The sequence below is a fragment of the Zootoca vivipara genome, chromosome 12 (genome assembly GCF_963506605.1).
Source record: "Zootoca vivipara chromosome 12, rZooViv1.1, whole genome shotgun sequence".
NCBI lineage: Eukaryota > Metazoa > Chordata > Lepidosauria > Squamata > Lacertidae > Zootoca > Zootoca vivipara.
Window position 1 is genome coordinate 56,792,199 of NC_083287.1, and position 22,603 is coordinate 56,814,801.

The following is a 22,603-nucleotide window of genomic DNA, read 5'->3' on the forward strand; positions in this document are numbered from 1 at the left end:
GCGAGGTGGAAAACCTGCTAGTATAAGAAAAACTGCATTATGGGGTATTCCAGAAGTGGGTTCCCTGTTGGTAGGAGAAAGTAACAGAGCCAACCAGAGTATATTGAGAAGCAAAGCAGCTAGTAAGCCTTATCTTTATTCAAGGAACTGTTGCAACAGGGTCCCCACTCACCCCACGCAGGTAGGGAGGAGAACCCCGAACAATGGTGCGCAAGCCCTTATATAGACCTTTGAAATTGCCCACCCTGTGCCCAAGACCACCCCCGTGAAACATCATACACACATCACAGAAGGGAGGCAGTCTCCCGTAGAAATCCTGATAATGGTCACTGATTGCATTACCTGGGCAGTCTAGCCATTCTTTTGTGATCGTTAATACTTTAATAGGGACCCAGGTGGCTCTGTGGGTTAAACCACTGAGCCTAGGGCTTGCTGATCAGAAGGTTGGCAGTTTGAATCCCTGTGACGGGGTGAGCTCCCGTTGCTCGGTCCCAGCTCCTGCTAACCTAGCAGTTAGAAAGCACATCAAAGTGCAAGTAGATAAATAGGAACCGCTACAGCGGGAAGGTAAACGGTGTTTCCGTGTGCTACTCTGGTTCGCCAGAAGCGGCTTTGTCATGCTGGCCACATGTCCTGGAAGCTGTACACCGGGTCCATCGGCCAATAATGCGAGATGAGCACGCAACCCCAGAGTCGTCCTCGACTGGACCTAATGGTCAGGGGTCCCTTTACCTTTACTTTAATACTTTAATCCTGAGTCCAGATCACAGGCTCACCCTATTCATACACAAATACGTCCTTAAGACAGGATTTGCAAGCAAAAAGACAATGGGAAGGGTTTCCCCATTTGCCACCCTCACTGCAGAGGAATATTTGAGGTCATTGGGAGAGTCAAAATGGCTTCAGGATTGCTCTCCCATACTATTTCAGACATGCGGTTCATATATTTAGATCTGTTGTGCATTTATGAATATTCTATATTTGAGACCTTAACATTCTTATAACGTGTGTGAGAGAGAGGCTCAGTTTTCATATTTTTAATAGAAAGCAAAGCCAGTTTGACAATGGACTTTGGTTGACTGAATCTCTGCCCCCTTTGCAGGTCATCTACTTCCAGAGTGCTCTGGACAAGCTCAATGAAGCCATCAAACTAGCCAAGGTACACCTTTCTTCCTACCCCCCCCCCAAAAGTGGCTTTAAAAGTTACTTAGTTAAACTGTGGAACTCCCTCCCGCAGGAGGCAGTGATGGCCCCCAACTTGGATTGATTTAAAAGAGGGTTGGACCAATTGATGGAGGAGAGGTCTGTCGATGGCTGCACCCCCTCCCCATTGCCCCCATTGCCTCTTAGCTTCCCCCTAGAGAATCCCCCCAGTGGCTGCTACTGCCTACTTTGGGAATTGTTGGTGTACCCTTACCCTGCCGCCCCCCCCCCAATCTCTGCCTGTGGACCACCCAGTTATTATGGATATGCTTTGAACCTGACATTTCTTCTTGCAGGGTCAGCCGGAAACGGTGCAGGAAGCCCTGAGGTTCACCATGGATGTCATTGGAGGAAAGTGAGTCGCTGCTGCCCGTTAACTTCCTGGGCCCACGTCACACCAGTTCCCTTCCCTAATCTGCCTGGTACAGAGAGAGAGAGAGAGAGAGAGAGAGAGAGAGAGAGAGAGAGAGAGAGAGAGAGAGAGAGAGAGAGAGAGAGAGAGCGCACTCCTGTCTGGAAATCGGGAGAGCCACTGCCAGTCAGAAGTCAAATGTTGAAGGGTCTGATTGCTTTGCTCATCTCTGCTCTTCCAGGCATCCCCCCCCCCGTATTGTGATTCTGTGAAACCATGAGGACTAGAAAACCCTAGATTTTTTTTTTTACACACCATGTGTTTGGATTCCTAAGTTACTCTACACAGAGTAATGAATTCAAGAAACGCACGCATGGGAGAAGAAAGAGATGCTCCCAGGTGAGAGCTGGGAGGGTCCGCCCCCTTTTTATGCGAGACAAGGGTTAAGATCTCCCTCTGATAGAGGGCTTTGCGTTATTTTCTTCCTCTTTTTTCCTGTATTTGCTTTTTTCCATTTTTATTCTTTTTTATCGTATTCCATGTTGGGAAAGTTTCAGTTGAAAAAGAAAGAAATGCACACAGGTTTGCAAGTTTCACTTTGGGTTTGGGAAGGAAGGAATTACTGACCAGAGCATTCCCTCTTTCCAAGTTTGGCTTTTAGCATTCCTCACATTCCTGGAGCCCCCCCCCCCCAATGTCCCGCTGTCTGTAGCTGTAGTTTCTTTGGTTTTGGGTGTGGGGCGTCCCTAAACACAACCCTTTTGAAAATGTACAATTTTGATATCGGTTGCTTTCTTGGAACAAAGAGATGTGATACTTCTTCCTGGGCATCTACCCCCAAATAGCCCCCCCTCCCCTCAGCAACGCCTTTCAAGCCTGTTGTTGTTCTGCAGGTACAACTCTGCCAAAAAGGACAACGACTTCATCTACCACGAGGCTGTCCCTGCGCTGGATACCTTGCAGTCGGTGAAAGGTAAAGTCAAGACACCCTGTTTTCACAGCATTGTAAAGTTGGGTGGGTCCCCCAGGGGTCATCCAGTCCCATCCCCCTGCAATGCAGGAATATCTTCCCCGACTCAAATCCACAACCCTGAGATTAAGAGTCTCATGCTCTACCAGCTGAGCTATCCCAGCTTTGGAGCAATCCCTATTGTCTTCTCTGCCTGCTGGTCTTGGGTAGGGCAAAAGGAGCCTATCCGCCAACCTGGCGCCCTCCAGATATTTTGGACTACAACTCCCATCATGCTTTTCTTCGCAACATCCATCATATCAGATGGAGCATAGGGCTACTCAAAGCATAAATGTGCAGGGGGTAGTTTTGAAAGCTGATTGGCATCACTTTTGGCCGCCCTTTGATGACGATCATATTATTCTAATATTAGTCTTATTCTCCTAGGCTTTGAGCAGAGGCTGGCAGGTGATTTTTTGGCAGATATTTCCTGCTGGTGCAATGTTATTGGGGAAGGTTTTGCTGCATCTTGATGGGCTGGGCTTTTGTGGCAGTGATTGGCTGCTGTCTTACCTTGTCTTTCATTGTGGGCTGTTCAAATTCCTTTACAACTTGTTAAATCGCTACCTGGAAAAGTGAGGAAGGGTGGGATATAACTGTAGTCGTCATAATAAAACCCAAATAAGCATGCAGGACTAGCAACTTGTGCCTGGGTACAGAAGCCACAAGATTATCAGCACTCCATGGGTCCGGTGTAGCCTACGTATCATCTCTAGGGACGCGGGTGGCGCTGTGGTCTAAACCACTGAGCCTCTTGGGCTTGCTGATCAGAAGGTCAGCGGTTCGAATCCCTGTGACAGGCTGAGCTCCCGTTGCTCTGTCCCAGCTCTTGCCAGTCTAGCAATTCAAAAGCACACCAGTGCAAGTAGATAAAATGGGTCCCACTGCGACGGGAAGATAAACAGTGTTTCCGGTCTCTGTCACGGTGTTCTGGTGCGCCAGGAGCTGTTTAGTCATGCTGGCCACATGAGTCAGAAAGCTGTCTGTGGACAAACGCTGGCTCCCTCGCCTGAAAGCAAGATGGGCTCCGCAACCCCATAGTTGCCTTTGACTGGACTTAACCGTCCGGGGATCCTTTACCTTTACCTTTTTAAGGAATCAACTCTCTGTCCTCAAGTGCTTTATTAACCCAATATTACTTCATCCGCAGGCGCACCTCTGGTGAAGGCCCTTCCCGTCAACCCCACTGACCCGGCTGTCACAGGCCCTGACATTTTTGCCAAGCTGGTTCCAATGGCTGCCCATGAGGCGTCCTCACTCTACAGGTGAGCAGCTGCTTTGCATTCTGGGAGGCTGTTTGGGCTGCCACGTTCAGTTGAGAGGGGCGGGCTGCAGGAAAACAGGTGGGGATTAAAGGGTGGAGATGGGAGGCTTGATAATAAGGTCTGCATTTAGCAAAACCAGAAGAAGAAGAAGAAGAAGAAGAAGAAGAAGAAGAAGAAGAAGAAGAAGAAGAAGAAGAAGAAGAAGAAGAAGAAGAAGAAGAAAAAATTATTTTTACCCCGCCCATCTGGCTGGGTTTCCCCAGCCACACTAGGCGGCTCACAACAGAATATTTAAAACACGATAAAACATCAAACATTAAGAACTTCCCTAAACAGGAAGAGGGTGGGAGTATTGTGGGCCCAGAGTTGACATGTGCCTAGATTTTAACCTCTGGGAGAAACTTTGGAAAAGCGGTCTGAAATTTACTGCATGTTATTCATTGAAAGAGAATTATTTGAAAAGGATCCATAGATGGTATTTAACTAGGTTGGCTAAGATATATAAAACGGAATCAGATATGTGTTGGAAGCATAGCTGCCAAGTTATCCCTTTTTTTAAGGGATTTTCCATTATGCTGAATAGGCTTCCTCGCGAGAAAAGGGAAAACTTGGCAGCTATGGTTGGAAGTATAAAGAAGTGGAGAGAATCTTTTTTCATATGTAGTGGACATGTAAAGAGGTAAAAGTGTATTGGGAAATGATTTATAATGAACTGGAAAAAAAATATTCAAAATTATTTAAAAAACAACAACCCAGAGCCCTTTTTATTGGAAATAAACCAGACAGAAATTCCTAGGTATCAGAAAAGATTATTTATGTATGCAACAACTGAGGCCCATGTTTTGTTAGCCCCCAAATGGAAAGCGAGCGAGGTCCCAACTAAAGAAGAATGGCAACTTACTGTAAGTTGACAGAATATGCAGAACTTTGCAGATTTAACACACAGACTAAGAGAGCAAGAAGAACATTTATTTAAAGAAGGAAAACGTTTATTGAGTACATTACAGTTGAAAACACTGGCAGCATTAAGATAAATTCAACAGAGCAAATGATTTTTGATGGCTGTTAAAGTGGAAAACTGATTTGAATGGTTATAGTAAAACATGCAGGAATGTGTGATATGTAAAATGAACCATGGAAGCAGAAGAAGGGAAGTCATCAGATATTTTGAAGTTTGTAAAATGTTTATTGCGGGAGGCAGTGGAAGACAGGAGTGCCTGGCGTGCTCTGGTCCATGGGGTCACGAAGAGTCAGACGCGACTAAACCACAACAAAAACGTTTATTTTGAAATGTAAAAATGAAAACTTAATAAAAATTATATATATATATATATATATATGTTGATATGTCCCATGATAGGGCATGAGAGACCGTCTTGCTCCTTACATCCCCAGCCAATAATAATAATAATAATAATAATAATTTATTATTTATACCCTGCCCATCTGGCCGGGTTCTCCCGGCCACTCTGGGCGGCTTCCAACAAAACACTAAAATACAGAAATTCATCAAACATTAAAAGCTTCCCTAAACAGGGCTGCCTTAAGATGCCTTCTAAAGGTCTGGTAATTGTTGTTTTCTTTGACCTTTGGTGGGTGGGTGCCACTACCGAGAAGGCCCTCTGCCTGGTTCCCTGTAACGTAGCTGCACTCTGCACTCTGCACTCTGCAGGCGAGGGACCAACTTCAGGTACCAACTCCATCTGGACGTCTGTTCATTACAGTACAATGTAGGAATCAGACCTTTAATGCAGTGGCCCTACCCTGTGGAATCCCCTCCCGAAGAAGAAGAAATAGGCGGCTGCCCATCTGACTGCTACTAAGCTCTGTGTTGTTTTTTCTATGATTTTTATTAAATTTTGTGCCATTTTAGAACATTCACTTAAACAACCTTAAAATACCAATGCCTCCCCCCCTTCTCTTTCCATGGTTCATTTTGCATAACACAAATCCCTGCATATTTTACCTAAACTAAACCATTCAGTATTCCATCATTACACCCATCGAAACTTATTTACGCAGTTGAATTTATCTTAACGCTGCCAGCGTTTTCAAGTGGACACAATTCCCCCCCATATATTCAATAAACATTTTCCAATCTTCTTTAAACATAGGTTCTTCTTGTTCTTTTATTCTATAAGTGCTGGAAATGCAGTGAAGATGAGGGTACGTTCTATCGTATGTGGTGGAGCTGTTAAAGGGTGAAACAGTATTGGGAAATAATTTACAAGGAATTGAAAAACCTGTTTAAAAGTACTTTCCAACAAAACAACAACAACAACAACCCAGAGTCGTTTTTGTTGGGGATAATTCAGACGGAAATCCCCAGGTGTCAAAAAAAGGCTATTTATGTATGCCACTACTGCAGACCGTGTTTTGTTTGCCCCCAAATGGAAAATGAGCGAGGTCCCAACCAAAGAAGAATAGCAACTTAAACTGATGGAATATACGCAGCTTGCAGATCTAACATATATAGAATAAGCCTCTTTGTTTCTCTTGCAGTGAAGAGAAGGCCAAGCTGCTGAGAGAAGTGATGGCCAAGATCGACGCCAAGAATGAAGTCCTGGAGTACGTATTCAAGGCTCCCGGGAAGTTGGGACGGGGGAAGCCACCGTGGAGGGTGGGGCGAGGAGGGCTGCCTCCTTGCTCACGGGTCAAAGGGGTGGTCTCGCCGCATGGCCTCCTGCCTTTCATTCCACCCTGAGATAGCAGCATCCCTGGGGCTTCAGTGTGATTTTCCTCTTCAGCAGCCTTTCTCCATCTCCCCGGCTGTCATTTTGGGCGAGGCTGCTTCCTTCTCCCATTAATGTGAGGTTTCGGCCCATATTTTGCTCCGCTGTGCCGGTAGCTCTCCTGCTGTCTGGTTCCGTCTCGCAACGACACACTTTGATTTAATTTGCTTGAAAATGCATCCACCCCTCCCTCATTTTCCAAACCGAAAAGGGGGGCAGGGTTGTAGGAGCTCGGTCTGGGGAAAGGAAGGCTAAGGACTGGTGCATCTGCCCTTGCACGTTCCATCACATGATGGCTACAGTTCCCAGTGCTTGGCTCATACCTGTGGGTCAGAAAATGAAAGGCACGAATACAGGATGGGAGACACCTGGCTTGAGAGCAGTACATGTGAAAAGGATCTAGGAGTCCTGGTAGACCACAAACTTGACATGAGTCAACAGTGTGATGCAGCAGCTAAAAAAGCCAATGCAATTCTGGGCTGCATCAATAGGAGTATAGTGTCTAGATCAAGGGAAGTAATAGTACCACTGTATTCTGCTCTGGTCAGACCTCACCTGGAGTACTGTGTCCAGTTCTGGGCACCACAGTTCAAGAAGGATACTGACAAGCTGGAACGTGTCCAGAGGAGGGCAACCAAAATGGTCAAAGGCCTGGAAACGATGCCTTATGACAGGGGTGTCAAACTCAAATTCATCGGGGGCCGCATCAGCAGTTTGGTCACCCTCAAAGGGCCGGTTGTGTCTGTAGGACTATGTGTCCACTCTTTATTATCATAAATTATTGTCACTGCATTCAATTATTACTGTTTTTTGTAATAACGTAAGCTCATTCCCGCTCCCACACGGATCACATTCCTGCATCGTGGCGCGTGTGTGGGAGGGGATGTAAACGAGGGAAATTTGAACAAAAGGTGGGGATCGACGGCTTCCGGGGGGGGGGGGGGGCTCAACTAAACCTTCGGCAGGAAGGAGAAAGCCACTGCTGGGATTAAAAACCTGCAGATGGAAAGAGGGCTTCCCTCTCCCGCCCTGCGCACACCCAAACCCCGCTAGGCAGGATGCCACACGCTGCAACCCACCCCATGCTTTGGAGAGGGGCAGGAACATGTGGTGCAGCGCCAACTCCCTGCTTTGCTTTTGCATCCTCCCTCCTCAGCGCCAGAGTCCCTTCCCCTCGCGCTGAGGGAGGGCAGCGGATTTCCCGAGGAGGAAGGCGGCGGCAGCCCCAGCGGACGTGCATCTTCGCCTCAGAGCTGCTCTTCCCCCCACCCGCGCTGTTGTTGTCTTCGCCGCTGCCTCTCCCTACCGGGACTGCAGGCAGAGAAGGCTTGAAAACCTCCCCCCCAAAAAAAATTCCCCTCCCACCTACTCAAACCGCGAGGCGACTCCATCTGGAGCCCTACATCATGAGGGGCTGAGAGGAGGCGGCGGCAGAGCGGGAAGAGCAGGAACCCGTGCCGTCGTTGCCGCCTCCCTCCCGGCCGCCCCCCAGGGAGCAGCTCCGCCGGAACTGAGAAGCCAAAGGGCGGCTTGGGGGTGGGGGGCAGAGCAAAAGCCAGGCACCCTCCCGAGTGTCTATGAGGAGAAAACAGGGGAAGTGGGAATCAAGAGAGCAGCTGTTGCGCTTCGCCTACTTCCCCCTCAGGCTCACTCCGCGTCCCTTTCGCCCGCTCGCTCGCCCCACCTCCCGGATGCAGCCAAGGAGAGGAAGGGAAGCGGCGGGTGGCGGCTCCCCAGTGCCGCCTCACTCGCTCTCGGAGACAACAGCAAAGCCCGCCAAAAAAAAATCCAGCGCTGCTCCGTCCCGGCACAAACTTTGCCGGCGGCGCCTGTAGGGCTTTCCTACCTCCTCGGCGGGCTTCCTTCTCCTCCTCCTGCATCTCACTTCCCCGTCTGGCCGCTGTGCCACCACCTCCCTCAGCCTCATTCGAAATTGAAATTCCCTGGCCAAGGCCGTCAGCACGGCTCCAGCGCCCCGGCCTCCGCCTGCAGCCCCGCCCCCGGTTTTGACCCTCGGCCAATCGCAGGCTCCAGAACTACTGTCAGCGGTTAGTGTCGGCGGCGGCTACGCGGGCCACATGACGAGGTCTGGCGGGCCGGATTAGGCCCCCGGGCCTTGTGTTTGACACCCGTGCCTTATGAGGAACGGCTTAGGGAGCTGGGTATATTTAGCCTGGAGAAGAGAAGGTTAAGGGGTGATATGATAGCCATGTTCAAATATATAAAAGGATGTCATAGAGAGGAGGGAGAAAGGTTGTTTTCTGCTGCTCCAGAGAAGCGGACACGGAGCAATGGATTCAAACTACAGTACAAGAAAGACGATTCCACCTAAACATTAGGAAGAACTTCCTGACAGTAAGAGCTGTTCGGCAGTGGAATTTGCTGCCAAGGAGTGTGGTGGTCTCTCCTCCTTTGGAGGTCTTTAAGCAGAGGCTTGACAGGCATATGTCAAGAATGCTTTGATGGTGTTTCCTGCTTGGCAGGGGGTTGGACTGGATGGCCCTTGTGGTCTCTTCCAACTCTATGATTCTATGGACTGCAAGCGCCCACGGAGGTCGTTTGACCGGCCCCCGAGCCGCCGCCCCAACTGCGCTAAACCAGCGTGGCGCGGGACCGATCCAGCCCAGGCAAGATAAACCTTGCCGCCCCTTGCGGTGGGTATTCCATCGCAAGTAAAAGGTCACACTGTGCTGCTCTGCAAAATTGCTTCGCCCCTTCAGGTGGGAGCCTTCAAGTCTAGTTAAATTACTTTCGTGAAGAGTGAACTGTCCGTTAGGCCAGAGAAAAGGCATTTTTAAATCTCTGGGGGATGCATGTTTGCGGCTAGCATTTGCTTGCCGTTAAAAAAAAATCCTTTAAAAAAATGCTATTTTATCAAACGACTAAATAGACTCTTCCAGCAATTCAACGAAAGAAAAAACAATTGAGCACGGTCAGATGTGACATAAGGAGATGAAAGATATAAAAGACCAATTTTAAAATAAACTTGTACCAAAGAGGCAATGCGTCAGTATTCCAAGACATACACAGCGGATCAAAAAGTCATATACCGTATTGGCCCAAATATAAGCTGCACCTGACTATAAGCTGCACATTTAAAATTGGAGGGGGGTGGGAGAAAAATAAAGAAAAAAAATACCCATATATAAGCTGCTCCATTCCTCCATTCCTTATACCATAAGGTCGCAAATATAAGCCATGCTTTAACTTTTCACTGTCGGAATTCGGGGGGAAAGTGAGACGTATTCAGGCCAATACGGTAATCAAAACAGCACCAGAAGTAGTGCTATTTGGAATTTGCTGGAATTTCCCCTCTGAGAACGCAAAGTTGCTGCGTCAGTTTCTCCGATGTGGCTATAAATAAGGTTTTTAAAAACCAGTTTTGTTATAGCAGGCATCGCCAAACTAAGCCCTCCAGATGTTTTGGGACTGCAATTCCCATCATCCATGACCACTGATCATGTTAGCTAGGGATGATGGGAGTTGTAGTCCCAAAACAGCTAGACGGCTGAGTTCGGGGGTGCCTGTGTTATAGTGTACGTAGAAGCAGCCTCCAGACAAAAGGCAGACCCCTTCCAGGGCTGACCTGCCTGCCAGGAGGGGGCAGACCCACCTGTGCCTTTTGAGGCTCCACCTAGGGATGGGAGCATCCAAGCTCTGCCGTGTGTCCCCTCCTGTCACGCTCCTTTCTTTGTAGACAATTCATGGACTCGTTGCAGCTGGACCCCGAGACGGTCGACAACCTGGACATGTACAACCACATCCCACCGGTCTTGATGGAGAAATGTGCAGCGCTCAGCGTGCGCCCAGAGACCGTGAAAAACCTTGTTCAGTCCATGCAGGGTAAGCGAGGGGTTTATGGGACTGAGGGTGAGGTCTGTATGTGCATGCAAGGGAGAGACCACTCAGGATTTTACCAGTGATGGAGAACTTGTGATGGAGTTGCTGAGGACTAGCTGCTTGCTTAAACTTACATAGTAGTTGACTGGAAGCTTTTATGTTGGAACACGTAGTACAACAATATTATATTGGGAACCTGCAGCCTCTGGGCCATTTCCCCCAAACCATGTCCATCAGCTGACGTTTTTGGCGATGTCAGCCGATGGGTGGAGGACAGGATTAAAATCCTGGTTTGCAAGATTGCACAGCCAAGGCAGCAGGATTTAATCCTTGCTATTCCACTGAGCAGCGATTACAGCTGTGCGCAAAAGCACCCTTTGAAGCAGCTCACAGGCAGGAGTGAGCTGTTTCAAAGAGGCCTTTGCAAAGGCTTTTAAGACAACTCCTGAGCTTCCTTCTTGAGCCTCCAGGGGAGAAGTTGGAAAAGCGCTGCCGAAACGATCAATGGGATTCAGGAACTCCCCTATACAGAAAAGTGGCAATGTTTGGGACTTTTTAGTTCGGAGGAAAGGTGAGAGGTGACGTGATAGCAGTTTATGAATTCAGGCATGGCATGGAGAAAGTGGATAGATAAGTTTATCTCCCTCTCTCATACCACTAAAACTTGTAGACCTTCAGTGAAGGTGAACGTTGGAAGATTTGGGACAGAGAAAAGAAAGGAATTCTTCACACAGAAGCGCAGTTGAACTATGGAACTCCCTGCCACAGGAGGCAGCGACCTACCATTCTAGATGGCTTTAAAAGAGGATGAGGCAAATTCATGGAATGTTGGGCTATCAATAGCTACCAGCAACGATGGAGGCTATGCTCTGCCCCCACAGCAATGCTTCCGAATGCCGTTTCCTGGTAACTGCAGGAGCGGAGAGGGCTCCTGTGTTCGAATCCTGCTTGCTGGTTTCCCACAGGCGTCTTGTTGGCCCCTGTGAGAACAGGATGGTGGACTAGATGGGCTACTGGCCTGACCCAATAGGCTCTTCTGTTCTTCTGTAAGTCTCTACTCCTTGCGGGCTTAAAAAGGAAGCATTGGGAGACTTGGAAAAGGTCCTGTTCCCCCTTCAAGCCTCCGAGTTCAGGGGCTTAAAGTTTGGCGTGTGGGGGGACTTGCAAAGGCGCAAGGGATTTTGACAAATGGCCAGCCCCGCCAATCGTGTGACATCTCAAAATCTCTTCCTCTGCTCCTCCAGTGCTCTCTGGCGTTTTCACAGACGTCGAAGCATCTCTGAAGGAGATCAAGGACCTTCTGGACGAGGACGAGGCCCAGGAGCAGAAGCTGCAGGAGGCGCTGGGGGGGAAGCTGCCCCCGCAGCAGGGCTCCCCTCCCACCCCACCCTCCTCCGGGCTGGCGGAAGTGGCCAAGGAGTGGGGCAAGTACATGGAGGTGCACGAGAAGGCCAGCTTCACCAACACCGAGCTCCACAAGGCCATGAACCTGCACATCAGCAACCTGCGGCTGCTCAGCGGGCCCCTGGAGCAAGTGAGGGCCGCCCTGCCCACCCCCAGCCTGACGGAAGGTGAGGAGGGCAAGGAAGGCGTTGCCGCCGTCTCTTCTCTGTTATGGCTTCCTGCCCCTTGAGCCCACAGATGCCGCAAATCGTGGATTCTTTAGCTGCGGTTCCTGCACTGCAGGGGGTTGGACTGGATGGTCCTTGGGGGTCCCAACTCTACAATTCTGTGATTCTACACTCTCTGAAATAGGGTGGAATCTCCTGCTGCATTCCCCTCTGCTGCTAAGCAGAGCTATATATAGACCATTATTACATATATGTCCTGCCTTTCCTCCAGGGAGTTCAAGGTGGGGTGTGCAATTCTCCATTTTATCCTCACAACCACAATAACATAATAATAATAATAATAATAATAATAATAATAATAATAATTATTATTATTATTATTATTATTAATATGCTGCCCATCTGAATTGACTGCCCCAGGCACTCTGGGCTGCTTCCAGCAAAATAGAAAAATACAATAAAACATCGGGCATTAAAAAAACTCCCAATACAGCGCTGCATTCAGATGTTTTCTAAATGTCAGATGTTCATTTCCCTAACATCTGATGGGAGGGCATTCCACAGGGAGGGTGCCACCACCGAGAAGGCCCTCTGCCTGGTTCCCTGTCACATTGCTTCTCGCAGTCAGGGAACCCTCTGAAGTGAACCTTAGTGTTCGGGCTGAGCGATGGTGGTGGAGACACTCCTTCAGGTCTACAGGGCCAAGGCCAACCAGCGAGCTTCATGGCAGCTTTGGGGTGATGTTTCAGGATCCGCAGAGACTGATTTCTAGAGCAGTTGCCTTCAGCCGTTTCAGATCCAGGATCCTCCTACAACCCAAACACACATTTGGGGGGAACCTGCTTCTTAAAGTTTCTCTCTCTCTCTCTTTACCCTGATGATAGGGCTGCTGTTGGCCCACACCTGAGATCAGGTTGCCACTCAGTCGTGGGTCCCAGCTCACCGGTTGTAGGCCGTTGGATTCCGGGGCTACCCTTTCGGTAGAAGGAATTATTCAACGTCTGTTTTAAAAAATGCAGACCAGAGTATGGGAAGAGGGTCCACTTTGTGTAATCTAGGTAGATGGCAGAATTAATCCTGGTGCAGGAATTGAAATCCTGAACCTTAAAAAAAATAACAAAATAAAACCAGTCTTTGCCCAACCTGCTGCCCTGGAGATGTCACTTGGACTACAACTCCCATCAGCCCCTGTCTGCCTCTTTCCTCCCTAGACGACCAGCAGGCAATGCAGACCTTGAAGAGGATCCTGGCCAAAGTGCAGGAGATGAAGGACCAGCGGGTCTCCCTGGAGCAGCAGCTGCGCGAGATGATCCAGAAGGACGACATCACCACTTCGCTGGTGACGACGGACCGGTCTGAGATGAAGGTGGGCAGCTGAGAGGGAGGGAGGCAGGGTGCCCGGTCGGCCGTTCTGCACCACCATCGCCACCCAATTCCTCCTGAAGCTGATGGGAAAGGGAATCGCAAGAACATGTTAGAACATGTTGTTGTTGTTTATGTTAGAACATAGAATCATAGAGTTGGAAGAGACCACAAGGGCCATCCAGTCCAACCCCCTGCCAAGCAGGAAACACCATCAAAGCATTCCTGACAGATGGCTGTCAAGACCTCCAAAGAAGGAGACTCCACCACACTCCTTGGTAGCAAATTCCACTGCTGAACAGCTCTTACTGTCAGGAAGTTTACAGTGAAATTAAATATCAGCAAACAGAAATGAAACAGAAATTCACTTGTAACAATTACAACAAATAATTACTAAAATATAACCAGTAGAAATAACAGCAAGTCACAATGCATAAAATGCCAAAATGCATACAAAACCATGTAAAAGGATTAAGTTGAGAAACAAAGACAGACAACTTCTAGAATTATTATTGTTATTATTATTATTATTATTATTATTATTATTATTATTATTATTTAAACCCTTCTCTCATCCCAGCAGCCTCTCTTCTCTCTTCCCGGCTGCTTCTAGTCGGGGGTCTAGGAATGGCTCCTTGGGCTGGAGAGTGGAGCAAGTCAGGCAGAAAAATCCATGGCCAGCCCAAAGTCTCTCTCCCCTCACAGTTCTTCCTCTGGAAACAGTTTCCTTATGAATATGGATGATAAATTTGCAGTGCAGACACAGGTCCTTCCATTGGTCCACCTAGCTTAGTACTGTGTCCACACTGACTGTCTAGGAAATCAGGCAGGGGTTTCTCCCAGCCTTACCTGGGATTGAACCCAGGACCACCTGCTGGCCAGGCAGACCCTCTTCCACCGAGCTGTGGCCCTTTCTCCGCACCTCAGATAACCCAAAGGCCTAAAAGATGCTCTGGTATGCATTTCACGCGCCCCACTGGCCTCAACCAATTCCCAGAATCCCCTTCTCCTTCCTCCCCTCCTCTCCTCCCCAGCCTATCGTAGCTTTGCCTTGACTTCTCCTCTTGTCTCTCTCCAGAAACTCTTTGAGGAGCAGCTGAAGAAGTACGACCAGATCAAGGTCTACCTGGAACAGAACTTGACCGCCCAGGAGAATATCCTCAAAGCCCTGACGGACGCCAACGTCAAGTATGCGGCCGTGCGCAAGGTCCTGGCAGAGGTGGAACACAAGTGAGTGGCCGGGGGGAGGAGAAGCGGTTTTTGGATTTCTTAGCAGCCTGGCAAAAGGTTGATGCGCTGCCAGCTAGAAGCCAGCAGGGGGCAGCAGCTACCGTAGAGATTATTGATGCAATGAGAACGGTGGGTTAAATTGCACAATGCTTAGGCTCCTGTCTTGAGAGCGCGTGCGTGCGTGCGCACACACACACACACCTGGGTGTTCACAGGAAAGGGTGCCAGGTGCACTGGGTTACCATAGCAATACCCGTGAGGTCAAGTGTCTGAATTGCCGAGTTATCCAGCCTCCCAAGTGGTTCAAGAATGTAGAGACAGGTAGAATAGTCTCTAGGGCATTGTTTTCGTTATGCGATGGTTGTGTCCTGTCCAGTTTGCCGCCAGGGTCTGACTCTGAATCTGCAAGAGTCAGGGGAATGGGCTGTTCTTTGCAGCAGCGTTAGCTAGTGCGGAAATAGTGTCAGTGGATCTCCCTGTGCGCAAGTATCTACGTTACGAGACCAGAAGAACGGTATATAGTAGGCTGTAGTGTTTTGTCTTCGTTATCTGGGGGATGACAAACACGTTGCAACTTGAAACTCTGAACTACTTGGGAGAGGACTTTCCCCCTTAACTGTGGACTCTGGAAGAAGCTGTTCTTCTAAGAGCAGGAAATCTCCGAAGGCTCTGCTGGGGCTCCGCGTACTCTGCTGATATATCAACGGTGGTGAACTTCTAACTGACTCCCAAAAGTCCCCAGCAGGGATGTGATCCGGGATTGAACCGGGGGCTTTCTGCTTGCAAGGCAGATTCTCTCCCCCCGGGCCAGGGCCCTGGCAAAGAGGCAAGCTGTCTTCGAGACTCGAGGTTGAAAAATGGCCAGCCACTGATAGACCCGTGAGTTTGCCCAGTTCCCTTCTCACGCCTCCACCAACCAGGTCAGGTGCCAGCCCCTGGAAAGGAAGGCAAAGGGGTCCCTTCTCCAGAAAGGGGCATGATGTTGCACAGCGGTTCTCAAAGGGTGTGGCAGTAGAGAATGGCAAGTGTGGCGGGGTAGATTCAAGGACAACTAGGCATTTAAACATTTCAGTGTAGTACAGTAGAGTATCAAAGTATTTTGATTTGATTTGATTTGCAGAATATGGATAGATACCTTTTTGAAATGAGAGTAGCAAATGATACTGAGGACAATCCTGGTTGTGTTCTCCAATTTATTTCTTATCAATAAAAAATAAATCAAATTTTTATTCTGAAAGTGTGGTCCGGAGAAAAATGTTTGAGGACAACTGCTGTCGTGACGTAAGAGTGGTGGACTATGACCCTGGGAGACCAGGGTTCGAATCCTCCCACTCGGCCACGAAGCTCGTTGGGTGACCTTGATGGGCAGCCAGCATCTATCGGCCTAACCTGCGTAAAATGGGGGGGGGGACACCATATAAATCACCTTGAGTTCATTGGAGGAACATGTGGTATGTGAAAACAAACAAGATTAATTTTAACAAGGAGAAATGTAAAGTACTACACTTGGGCAAAAAAATAATGAAAGGCACAAATACAGGATGGGTGACGCCTGGCTTGAGAGCAGTACATGTGAAAAGGATCTAGGAGTCTTGGTAGACCATAAACTTGACATGACTCAACAGTGTGATGCAGCAGCTAAAAAAGCCAATGCAATTCTGGGCTGCATCAATAGTATAGGATCTAGATCAAGGGAAGTAATAGTACCACTGTATTCTGCTCTGGTCAGACCTCACCTGGAGTACTGTGTCCAGTTCTGGGCACCACAGTTCAAGAAGGATATTGAAAAGCTGGAACGTGTCCAGAGGAGGGCAACCAAAATGGTCAAAGGCCTGGAAACGATGCCTTATGAGGAACAGCTTAGGGAGCTGGGTATGTTTAGCCTGGAGAAGAGAAGGTTAAGGGGTGATATGATAACCATGTTCAAATATATAAAAGGATGTCATATAGAGGAGGGAGAAAGGTTGTTTTCTGCTGCTCCAGAGAAGTGGACACAGAGCAATGGATTCAAACCACAAGAAAGAAGATTCCACCTAAACATTAGGAAGAATTTCCTGACAGTAAGAGCTGTTCGGCAGTGGAATTTGCTGCCTAGGAGTGTGGTGGAGTCTCCTTCTTTGGAGGTCTCTAAGCAGAGGCTTGACAGGCAGATGTCAGGAATGCTTTGATGGTGTTTCCTACTTGGCAGGGGGTTGGACTGGATGGCCCTTGTGGTCTCTTCCAACTCTATGATTCTATGAATGTAAATGTAAATAAATAAATGGGGGCTTGACCAGAGTTTGGGAATCCCCTTTCTCCTGGGCTGCACACTTTAGGTTTGTTCACTCCACCCGGGTACAAACCAGGTACAAGCGTCTGTGTGAAGGGGTGTACACTTGTCGATTGGTACAGCTCAGCCCTTGTGCCCAGGCATGTGTGAATGCCTCTCCTGGCTCTGTGCGCTTTCCAGGTGGTCCTGCAAATACCCCTCTTCCTAATCCTAAACCTTCTTTCCTGCCTCCCCGCCCCGCCCCCCAGGTGGAACACATCTTTGCAGACCCTGGTGGCTTCCTATGAGGCTTACGAGGACCTGATGAAGAAATCCCAGGAAGGGAAAGATTTCTACGCCGACTTGGAGAGCAAAGTGGCCAAACTGCTGGAGAAATCCCGGGCTGCCTGCAAGGGAGCTGAGGTGGCCAGGCAGCAGCTCCTGGAGAGGTAAGGTGGCTTGGCTCTGGGTGCAAGTGGGTCTGTGAGAGCTCAGATTTCTGCTCTGTTTTTCCACAACGGCCCTAAAACTGGCTTACAACAGCAACATAAGAGGATATGAGCTAGGAGCCATTGTTAGCCTTCTCCTCTGTGAATTTGTCCCTTCCTCCTTTAAAGCCATCCAGGTTGGTGGCCATTGCTGCCTCCTGTGGGAGGGAGTTCCAAAGTTTAACTGCCAACTGTAAAATGTGATGTTAAAACAGTAAAACGGGGGTAATCCGGGTTGATGGGAATTATATTCCAACAATATCCAGAGACACAAGATTGAGAAAGGCTGGTTTAGGTGATGATCAGAACACCAGGTTTTTAAGATATATATGCAAACACCTGGGGTTTTAGGGACCCTCTGGGGGCCAGGGGGTGCTTGGGAGTGGGTGCCCACCTCACGTGGCTTCTCTGTGCCCTTGCCTTGGCAGGGAACTGAAGAAGAGACCTCCTGCCAGGCCCACCACCGCCAAGCCGGCGCTCCAGAAGAAGGCCTCCGACCTCGAGCCGCCCGACCCCCTGCCCCTCGGCTCCCTCTCCCTGGCCGACCTCCCGGAGGAGCTCCGCAGCCTGCCCCCCGAAGTGCTGGGGGCTCACCTGGCGCAGCTGCCGCCAGATGCCTTGGCCGCCCTTGGTCTGGACCCTGCCTTCCCCCACGCTGGCCTGAGAGCAGCCCCTGGCCATGAAGCCTTTCCTGCCCCCCAGCCGGGCCAGGCCAGGCTTCCCTTCGGCCCGGGCCAGAACGTGGCCCGGGGTGCCCCCCACAGGCACTACCCACCACCCAGAGTCCCGGCCAGCTCCGCGCAAGCCCCTTATCCCCCGGCCTCCCACCAGATGCCGCCTTCTGCCCCCCAGGCAGCCCCACCGCCTATGAGCTCCGCCCCCTCCTCAGTCTCCAACCCCCAGGCCTACCCACCCAGTGGCAGTGTCATGCGGGGCCCAGCTGCGCAGCCCCCCTACCCTGGGCCCCCCCTGCCCCCGCAGCACACCTCCCCGCAGCACCTCCCCATGCCCTTCTCCGCTCCCCCAGGGGGCATGGTTTACGGCATGGGGCAGCTGGCCCCCAACAGCGGGGCATTCCCGGCCAGCCACTCCGCCCCTCTGGCAGTCCGGCCCCCCGCTCCGTCCCCCCACCAGTACGGCGTCGGCAGCTTCCCCCAGCACGCGCCGGGGGTCCGGCCGGCCACCACCACCGTCGACAGCATCCAGGCCCCCATCTCGAGCTGTGCCGCCCCCAGGGGCGTGGCCGGGCCGCTCCCCCAGTGGGCAGGGCCTCCTCCTCCTCCTCAGGGTGGCTTCGCAGGACCTCAAGGGACACCGAACGCCCCGTTCCCGTACCCCCAGCCTTGTGGGCCACCCTTCATGCAACAGGCCCTGCCGCCTTACTCCTCTGCTCAGCCTCCGCAGGCCTTCTCCTCCCACGGGCCCCTCCAGCCCCCAATGGACAGGCAGGTCCGCCCCCAGCCCCTTGGTCTGCCCCCCCAGCAGTACACACCCCAGTTCCTGGCCCAGGTCCAAGGGCCCCAGGTCCAAGGGCCCCAGCAGCCGCCCTTCCAGCACCCCTTCCCGGCTCAGGTCTGCGCCCCGCAAGCCGTCCTCAGGCAGGTCCCCCCACACCCGCCCGGCCATCCCGTCCAACTGGGAGCCCAACACTATCAGCTTGGGCCGGCCCATGACAAGCTGCCCCTGGGCCACGCCTTGCCTCCCCACTCCCTGACCTACCCCACGGCTGTTTCCCATGGCCCCAACATTTCCATGGGCATGATGGGGCCTGAGCAGCAGCAGCAGCAGCTGCCCCTTCGCCCGTCGCTCACTTCCATCCAGCCCTTGCCTGCCAGATCGCCAGCCCAGGTCGCCTTTGGTGCCAGCCCGGCACCCCGGCCCCTTGGCCCTGGGGTCCCCCAGATCCCTCCGGGTGCCCCTATGCCCCACGGAGGGCAGCCCCAGCCCGTCAGCCAGGCCCTCCCTCACCACGTCCCTCCCGCACCCAGCCCTGCCCTGGCGCAGATGCCTGGCGCCGTAGTGGTGCAGGGGGCTGCCTTGCCCTCCCCGGCGCCCTCCCCGCAGCCTTCCCTGACCCTGCCGGCTCCATCTCTCCTGCCCCCCTCGGGGCATCTCCCGCAGCTGCCCCCATCCTCTCTGGCGCCCGGCGGGGCCGCCCCACTGGCGCAGGGCCCCTCCGAGGCCTCCCGCTTCCCCCGGCAGAACTCGTCCACCGACGACCTCCTGTCCTCCAGCCCCGAGAGCCAGCACGGGGGTGCCAAGGCCTCGGTGGGGCAGCCCCTCCTGCAGCCCACCAAGGCCGACGCCAAGGATGGGCTGAAGCCCAAGGCCGTGCAGCTGATCGAGAAGGACCCCTACGAGAAGCCCGAGCACATCCGCCGGCTCCTGTCGGAGCTGGAGCGCTTCCAGGACGTGGTGGCCGGCCTCGAGAAGCCGGCCCCTTCCCCGGGGAGCGCCAACGAGCTGGACGGCATCTGGAAGGAGCTGCAGGACGCCCAGGAGAAAGACGCCCGCCAGCTCTCCATCGCCATCGCCCGCTGCTACTCCATGAAGAACCGCCACCAGGACATCATGCCCTACGACAAGAACCGCATCATCCTGCAGTCGGGCAAGGACGACTACATCAACGCCAGCCGCATCGAAGACCTCTCCTCCTACTGCCCCGCCATCATCGCCACGCAGGCCCCCCTGGTGGGCACAGCCTCCGACTTCTGGCTCATGATCTACGAACAGAAAGTGTCCGTCGTCGTCATGCTGGTTTCCGAGCAGGAGATCGAGAAAGTAAGGAGCAAGGAGTCAAAGTCGAGTTTAGTTTCACTCTGGTTTAAACAGACTTCCTCAGGTTTTAGGGACAACTCAGGTGGTCTTGTCTGCTTCATTGGGGTCATGTTGAGGGCGATTTCCTCCCCCCAATGGATTGCAGTCAGATCTCCGCAGATGTTACCTGCCCCTTTATGTTCTTTCCTGCCCAACCCTGAGGACCAGCAACTTGCTGTGTTTTTTTGTTTTTTGTTTTATGCAACCTGAGAGTCTCCGGCTTCTGACCCTGTGCATCAGATCCTGTGATTGCAGCTTGGGGGAAAGGAGAGAGTGAGACACTCAAATGCTTTATTCTCCTCTAAAGGGACCCAGGTGGCGCTGTGGTTAAACCACTGAGCCTAGGGCTTGCTGATCAGAAGGTTGGCGGTTCGAATCCCTGTGACGGGGTGAGCTCCCATTGCTCGGTCCCAGCTCCTGCCAACCTAGCAGTTCGAAAGCACGTCAAAATGCAAGTAGATAAATAGGAACCGCTACAGCGGGAAGGTAAACGGCGTTTCCATGTGCTGCTCTGGTTTGCCAGAAGCGGCTTTTTCATGCTGGCCACATGACCTGGAAGCTATACGCCGGCTCCCTCGGCCTATAGAGCGAGATGAGCGCGCAACCCCAGAGTCGGTCACGACTGGATCTAATGGTCAGGGGTCCCTTTACCCTTTACCTCTAATGTAATGTGTATTGCATATGGACTGCAAGAAAAAAGTGACTTGCGTTCCCAAGGAGGCATATGCTTAGAATTTGCCAACCAGCTCAGGCTTCATCATCAAAGCCTTATGGGAATAAACTTAAATTCCTAAATAGAATACCACAGGTGTTTGCGTCATGCTAAGCCATAGTTTAGTATGATATAAATTAAACCACAGTTGGCCTGGAGACACACACACAGCTGGAAGAATTTGAGACGTTTCCGCTTTTGCTTAACTGCAGTTCATTGAATGTAAATACGTTGTAGTTTTAGGTTGTGAGCCTTGAGATCTACAGGTGTAGGGTGGTATACAAATTTAATAAATGAAATAAATGTCGCTACCCCATGACCCCAACAGCAGGATCCTAGAGCATGGCTTACCATGGTCCAGGCTACCCCTGCCTAGGAGGAGCCATTGCTGGAGGTGGGAAAAGAGCAATCTCTAGCCTAGGGGTTCCCAAAGTGGGCCATGCTGCCCCCCTGGTGGGAATTTACCAGGGGAGGGGTGTAAAACGACCTTCGAACAGCTGCTGTCCCAGGATCAAGTTCATTCAGGTTTTCTGAAATAGTTTTAATCAGATTTTGAATATATGTGCAATTAATTTTTACCGTTTCGAATTGTGTCGTGTTATCTTCCTTAGTGGGGTCGGGCAAAACTGCTATTCTGAACTTTCGTAGCTGAGGGCAGGCAGATGAGTTCATGGAACCAAGAACCAAAAAGTTTGGGGAGCTGAAGTTGTTTTCTCTTAACCGATGGCAGCTCCCCAGGATCTCAGGCTTGCAGGGGGGGGAGGCCCTTTCCCCTCCCCTGCTGCCTTCTAACCATGGGAGGCAAGGCCAAAATGGTGGCACTGGAAGCGCTCTGCCTTGCTCCTCCTTTTCTCCTCCCGACATCCCCCCATTTCTCTCTGTCCTGCAGCAAAAGGTTGTCCGCTACTTCCCCACGGAGCGGGGCCAGCCCATGGTCCACGGCCTCCTCACCCTGGTCCTCACCAGCGTCAAGGCCACCCCGACGCACGTGGAGCGCATGATCACGCTGCAGTTCCGAGACCAGAGCTTGAAGCGCACCGTCATCCACCTGCAGTTCTCCTCCTGGCCGGAGCTGTATGTGACTTTTGTCCCACACCAGGAGGGCAGTGGGGAGAGGCTGGTGATGAGGGGTGTGGCCTGGCTGTGCCTCGCTTGCCTGGCCCAGCTAGAGCTGTGCTTCTCAAACTTGGGTCGCCAGCTGTTGTCGGACTACAACCCCCATCATCCCTGGCTAGCAGGGCCAGGGATGATGGGAGTTGTAGTGCAACAGTGTCACGGACTGGTTGGACACAGGGGTGGTGGTGGAAGGAACGGAACCAGCTGGGGAGGCTCAGAGCCTAGAGAGTGGTGGTGGGACAACAATGAGTGGTCAGTGTCAAAAGCTGAAGAGGTGGTAACAGGGCACCTGTGGTAGAGAGAAGTCCAGAATTGGAGCCGAAGCTGAAGCAGGAGAGAGGCCAAGAGCCAGAAATGAGTCAGGCTGGTGAAGAGTCATGGGTGTCTCCCACTTCTGCTGTGACAAGCTCCCCTTCTCTGCTTGTCCCCCAGGACCAGGGGAGGTATGAAGCGGGAGGAGCAAAGGCATAGTCTCAGATTGCTTTGGGAAAGCCCTGGAGAGCAGGAGATTTCGGCAGCTGTGTTGCGGTGGGGATTTTCCGTCTCCCCAACTGCGGAGATGAGTTGCTGTACTCATTAGGCCTGGTGCTCCTGTGCAGATCCTGTTTTTGCTAATAAAGAGTTAACTCCAACTTGCACAGTGTGATTTACTGCTGGC

At 51.4% G+C, this 22,603-nt stretch overlaps 1 protein-coding gene across 1 annotated transcript in view; it reads left to right on the forward strand.

Annotated features, from left to right (window-relative positions):
* PTPN23 (protein tyrosine phosphatase non-receptor type 23) overlaps positions 1-22,603 on the forward strand; it is a 50,628-nt gene that overhangs the window by 20,731 nt on the left and 7,294 nt on the right. Inside the window, exons 10-21 of the mRNA XM_035129804.2 lie at positions 1,103-1,159; positions 1,500-1,558; positions 2,449-2,528; positions 3,715-3,829; positions 6,332-6,397; positions 10,259-10,404; positions 11,646-11,972; positions 13,184-13,338; positions 14,413-14,564; positions 17,082-17,261; positions 17,729-20,081; positions 21,719-21,903. Coding sequence (XP_034985695.2) covers positions 1,103-1,159; positions 1,500-1,558; positions 2,449-2,528; positions 3,715-3,829; positions 6,332-6,397; positions 10,259-10,404; positions 11,646-11,972; positions 13,184-13,338; positions 14,413-14,564; positions 17,082-17,261; positions 17,729-20,081; positions 21,719-21,903 — 3,875 coding nt within the window. The remainder of the gene's footprint in view (positions 1-1,102; positions 1,160-1,499; positions 1,559-2,448; positions 2,529-3,714; positions 3,830-6,331; positions 6,398-10,258; positions 10,405-11,645; positions 11,973-13,183; positions 13,339-14,412; positions 14,565-17,081; positions 17,262-17,728; positions 20,082-21,718; positions 21,904-22,603) is intronic.